Here is a 6,000-nt window from a genome sequence, read left to right as displayed (position 1 = left end):
TTCTTCCTGTTTCCCCTGCCTAGGTGGTACCCAAATGGCTTTCAGGACACAGCAGTATCTGAATATTTACTGCTTTCTTGTAAGATGTAGACACGGGAGAGCATCCCATTGGGAAAAGCTGGTACATCACAGAATCACAGAATGGTAGGGGCTCGAAGAGACCTCTGCTAAATCAGTCACCCAGAGCATATTGCACAGGATCATGTTCCAGGTGGGTTTGCAATCTCTCCTCAGAAGGAAACTCCACAACCTCTCAGGGCTGCATGTTCTAATGCTCCCTAGAACTCCAGGGATGCTCCACTGAACCTCACAGGGGTTTGTGAAGGGTCTGGAAATGGTCTGAAGCCCTTATAAAAATGAGGAAATGAGGAGCAATAGAAGAGCTGCTCCTCTTTTATTTTGCAGTCACTTTCAGATGGGGGAAAAGCCTGCAAACTGCACTTATTATTTAGTGGGAAATTATTATTATTATGTGATATTTCTCCTGCAGCCTCATCAGAGCCCCACCGTGGGGGAATCAGGGAGGTAAAAAGGCATCTCCAGCATCCATTACCAAGTTCAAGGAAGGGGGAAGATATTCCCATTATTTTCTCTTTTGCTTCTGGAAATCAATTCACATTTTAGGAGGTGAATGTGGGGACAAGCTAGATGAGCTCAGCAGCTGTGGCATTGAACCACAGGGATCATGAATGGCAGGAGGAAGGGAAACCCAGTAAACAGCTTTCAGATCTCAACTGAGCGTCGCCGCTGAACTATAAAGACCTACAAGAAAGTGGTATCAAACACCCAGCACCTACAGTGACCTCTGCCTGAGGGGAAGTGAATCAATGTTGGGAAAATATGGAAAGCAGGATGAGATTATCTACTGTATAAAAGAAGCTGGAAGAGATGGCTTGGGATATTTGTGTACTGAGGCTCCTTCCACGTCCTATTCCTTTATGGAGGGGGTGCTATTGTACCTATTGTGGCAGATCTTTATCAGCCCTGTTTATCACGTAGGGTGAGGGGAATGTCAGCTTGCTGAATGTCAGGTTGTTGACTGTTTTCATAACAGGAAGCTGCCTGCTGTCTTGCTGTGTTAAGGAACTCCCATATGCACAACATTTTCCAAAACAACCAAAAAAAATTAAATAACCCCTCCCCCCAAAAAAAAAAATATATCTAAGCACTCTGCTGTGGTTGGGCAGCTCCATGGATTCAAGTTTCTATTGTTCCTTGTAAGGCAAAATCCTGTACAGATAAATAGAGTTGATCCATACATGCCTGTGATTTCTTTTGTGTAAAGACACAGGAAACATGGCTCTTGTTTTGTCGAGATGAAATATTTCCCAATGCTAAAACTGAGTCCTGAGACTTCCAGGAGTGCTTGGGAGCCTGGAGAGCTGCCATGTGTGGGTGCAGGTGGGACGTGGGAGAGAGCTGCACGAGAGTAGGGTAGTCATTGCAACACCCAGCGTAGCACTGCCCGGCCTCGAAGTGCCTTCAGACCTCTAGCTGCAGTCAGGCATCCAGCTTCCCCTGAGTGCTGAGGAGAGGGTATGGATAATGCAGGTTTCTTACTAGAAGATTGTCTGCCTCTCCACACCTGGAAAGCAGGGTTATGGAAGGGATTGACCCCTCTGCTGGGTGCATTGGTCCTGCTGAATATGAGCCACTGTGTGCTCAGGTGGCCAAGAAGGCCAACAGCATCCTGGCTTGGCTCAGCAATGGTGTGGCCAGCAGGACTAAGGAAGCTGCTGTACTCTGCTCTGAGGAGGCTGCACCTTAAATACTGGGTTCAATTTTGGGCCCCTCACTCTCCAAGAAGGACACTGAGGTACTGGAGCATCTCCAGAGAAAGACAAGAAAGCTGGTGAACGGTCTAGGGCACAAATCTTGTGAGGAGTGGCTGAGGGAACTGGCCTTGCTTAGTCTGGAGAAAAGGAAGCTGAAGGGAGATATCACTTTCTATGACTACCTGGAAGGAGGTTGGAATGGATGCAGTTGGTCTTTTCTCCAAGTTAGAAGTGATAGGACAAGAGGAGACAGCCTTAAGTTGCACCAGGGGAGATTTAGGTTGGGTATTAGGAATAATTTCTTCCTTCAAAGCCCTGGTCCAGGCTGCTCAGGGAAGTGGTGGAGTCACCATCCCCAGAGGGCTTTAAAAGACATGTATATGTGATGTTGACAGACAGAATTTAGCAGTGGACTTGGCAGTGCTGAGCTAATTGGTTGGACTAAATGATCTTAAAGGACTGACTTCCCCAGATATCAAAATCACAATGACTAAGTCTCAGAGCTGGAAAGAACCCATGTGAGCTGCCTGAGAATGCAACCCAGAGGACACCCTTTGCAGAGTGGACAAACCTCAGCTGGTCCATTTAGGCATGGAATATTGCAGTTGGGTGAGAGGAGGTCCTATGCACCTTTGCTCAGGCTGCTAAACTGCTTGCAGACTGTTGGAGAACCACACTAACAAAGTTTCTAGGCAAGTGCTCTACAAGTGATAGTCACTCTGAATGGTCCAAAAACTGTGTGAGCATTGTGTGGAAGTAGGTTTGATCACAGCCCTGAACTCATTCTGTGATACACTATACCCTTGTGCCATTAGGAGATGTTGGCCTGAAGTGGTGGACTTGGCAGTGCTGGGTTAACAGTGCCGGACTTGATGATCTTAAAGATCTTTTCTAACCTAAATGATTCTGTGATTCACAGGATTGCATGTTTTTACAAAGTACCCAAAGGACAAGGAATTTAAACTTGAACCCTCCTTAATCCCTCCATCTGGTGTAATTGATGGACAGAGGTGAGGATAAACTTTTCCTAGAGGACTAAAATATGTCCGAGGAAGACAGAGGGGACACCGAAACTTTGCATATGTGGTCCCTGCTCCCCAAGGGATTTCTTCTGAGATACTAGAGAGCAAGGTGTTGAAACAGGGTCAGTGTGCTTTCAAAGATCAGTCAGAGCACAACTTGGCCTCTCTCTGACCCCACATCTCCACAATTAGGTCCACAGGAGGTGTGTCTTCCCATGAGACCCCCGAGGCTGCCTCTCATGGACATGTACTTTCTCAGATTGCTGCCTGGGCTGTAGGATCAAGCACAGATAGAGACCAAGATACATTGAATTAGCAATAGGATTTCCTAAAAGTCTCTCAAAATTAGAGAATCTTGGTACCAATAGAAAAGGCAGCTTGCCTTCTGATCCTGCATATGCCCCTTGGGATCAACAAACTCATATTTCAGCCTGCATAAAATCCCCCTCTGCTGTGTAGTGTATCCAGAATTATTAGCTCAGGTAATTCTGAGCCTTTGCACAAAGTACAACATACACTTCATGGAATCATACCATAGAATCATAGAATCAATAAGGTTGGAAAAGACCTCAAAGATCACCAAGTCCAACCTGTCACCCAACACCTCATGACTACTAAACCATGGCACCAAGTGCCATGTCCAATCCCCGCTTGAACACCTCCAGGGATGGTGACTCCACCACCTCCCTGGGCAGCACATTCCAATGGCCAACAACTCTCTCAGTGAAGAATTTTTTCCTCACCTCGACCCTAAACTTCCCCTGGCACAGCTTGAGACTGTGTCGTCTTGTTCTGGTGCTGGTTGCCTGGGAGAAGAGACCAACCCCCACCTGTCTACAACCTCCCTTCAGGTAGTTGCAGACAGCAATAAGGTCTCCCCTGAGCCTCCTCTCCTCCAGGCTATACAATCCCAGCTCCCTCAGCTTCTCCTCATAGGGCTTGTGCTCGAGGCCTCTTCATAAAGCATCTTCCCCTTCTCCAATGACCAGCTAACCTGGCAGAAGAGGTGATCAGGTCACCACAACTTAGAAGGTCTGTGAGCAATCTAGTGGCCATTCCCCAACAGAGCATCAGCTGTTTGTCACTCGCTGTTGTTCTGTGGGGCATTCTGCCTCAGAATTAAAAGTTTCAATTCTTAAAGGAGTAAATTGCCAAATCTGTGCTTGGGAAGAATAGATTTGTAAGGAATTAGAGAATTTTTGGAAGATTCAGCCTCACAGTTCAGGTCTGCTTCCTCAACTTCAGCTGTGCATGGGGGAAACTAATGATCCAAGGAGCCAAAGCTGATCTAGGCTTTGCAGAGCTTCAGAAGCTCTGTAAGACATCAAGAGAATGGTAGTGGGGACCTCAAAAAGCACAGATAAGGAAGAAATCCTTATGTGGATTCACCACACTGAGGGTAGTGAAACACTGGCCCAGTTATGTCATAGAGGTGGCAGATATCCCATCCCCTCCACCTCAGAACCAGGGTTCACTTTTGGGCCCCTCACTACAAGATGGAGATTGAGGTGCTGGAGCTTGTCCAGAAAAGGGCAGTGAAACTGGTGAAGGGTGTGGTGAACAGGTCTGCTGAGGGAGCTGGAGTTGGTCAGCCTGGAGAAGAGGAGGCTGAGAGCAGACCTTCTGGCTCTTTACAATTCCATGAAAGGAGGTTGGAGCCAGGTGGGGGTTGGTCTCTTTGCCCAAATAACAAGCAACAGGACAAGAGGAAACAACCTCAAGTTGTGCCAGGAGAGGTTTAGGTTGAACGCTGGGAATAATTAATTCCCCAATGGGGTTGTCAAGCTTCCCAGGGCAGTGGTGGAGTCCCCATCCCTGGAGGGGTTTCAGAGCTTTGTAGATATGGTGCTGAGGGACATAGTTTAGTGGTGACCTGGCAGCGCTGGCGTAATGGTTGTGCTTGATCTCCAAGGTCCCTTCTAACGCAAGGGACCCTGTGATTTACCGCTGAGCCAGCAGAGGGCGCCAAACACTCGCGAGTCTCCACACTCCGCCGCGGAGTCGGAGCAGCGAATCCAATCACGGCGGCTCACTGTTCCTCCGAGGCTTCCCCGTCCATTGTGCGGTTGCCCCAGGTTTCCTTCCCCGTTCGCCGTGTGCCATACCATAGACACAGAGCTAATTGTTCGTCCCGTGGCCCCTGCAGACGGGATACAAGCCCAGTGCCAGGTGTTATTTTCCTGCGCGGCAGCGCAGTGCATGGGAATTGTTGATAACACTAACAATGCAGCAAAGGAAAAGTAAAGAGGAGGAGGACAATTAAGCAGCCTCTGAAAGCCCTGAGTAGATGTAAAATACCCTCTTTCTATTCATGTGTCGTGAAGTTCATGTTCTTAAGTACAGAACTAGGGCCATCATTACTAGGTGAATCTCTCTTGCAACCTGAAACCTTAGAATCATAGAATCAGAGAATCAGCAAGGTTGGAAAAGACCTCAAGGATCATCAAGTCCAACCTGTCACCCAAGACCTCATGCCTACTAGATCATGGCACCAAGTGCCACATCCAATTCCCTCTTGAACACCTTCAGAGACAGCGACTCCACCATCTCCCTGGGCAGTTAGCCCTGGTCTGCCTCCTAGCAGTGAGTCCTGGTCTGTCTTGTGGTAACCCTCCTCCCACTGGCTTAATGGACTTAAATTTGGAGCCCATCACAGAATTGTAGAATCGTTTAGGCTGAATAAGATTTGTTGAAGATCATTGAGTCAAACTGTTAACCCAGCACTGCTGAGTCATCACTGTCCCTCGGCATCACATCTACTTGGCTTTTAAACCCCTCTAGGAACCATGACTCCACCACTTCACTGGGCAGCCTGGTATAGGGCTTGACAACCCTCTTAGGGAAGAGTTTTTTTCCTAATGTCCAACCTAAACCTCCCCTGGTGGAACTTGAGGTTATTTCTTATTGTCCCATCATTTCATGTTTAGTAGAAGAGACTGATCTGCACTTCACTACAACATCTTTGCAGGTAGTTGCAGAGAACAATAGGGTCTCCTTTTATGGATTATCTTCCCATGGAATTCTTACCTATCCTTTCTCTGTTTTGATAGCACTATGGCTGAGTTAGGGCTGGAGTGCCAGTATACTGGACCAAAGGGCTGTAAGTGTGCCACTGGAGGTGTTTAGGAGGATTACTTGCTGGGGTGCTCGGTGCCATGGTTTAGTTGTTTAGATGGTGTTGGGTGATAGGTTGGACATGATGA

General features: G+C 47.6%; 1 protein-coding gene across 1 annotated transcript in view; it reads right to left on the bottom strand.

Annotated features, from left to right (window-relative positions):
- Window positions 1–4,716: 4,716 nt before the first annotated feature.
- Window positions 4,717–6,000, bottom strand: part of RP1L1 (RP1 like 1) — a 52,920-nt gene continuing 51,636 nt past the window's right edge. Inside the window, exon 7 of the mRNA XM_054180152.1 lies at window positions 4,717–5,015. Coding sequence (XP_054036127.1) covers window positions 4,717–5,015 — 299 coding nt within the window. The remainder of the gene's footprint in view (window positions 5,016–6,000) is intronic.

Source organism: Dryobates pubescens, chromosome 3 (genome assembly GCF_014839835.1).
Source record: "Dryobates pubescens isolate bDryPub1 chromosome 3, bDryPub1.pri, whole genome shotgun sequence".
In the NCBI taxonomy this organism is placed as follows: domain Eukaryota; kingdom Metazoa; phylum Chordata; class Aves; order Piciformes; family Picidae; genus Dryobates; species Dryobates pubescens.
This window is presented reverse-complemented; position numbering and strand designations above follow the sequence as displayed.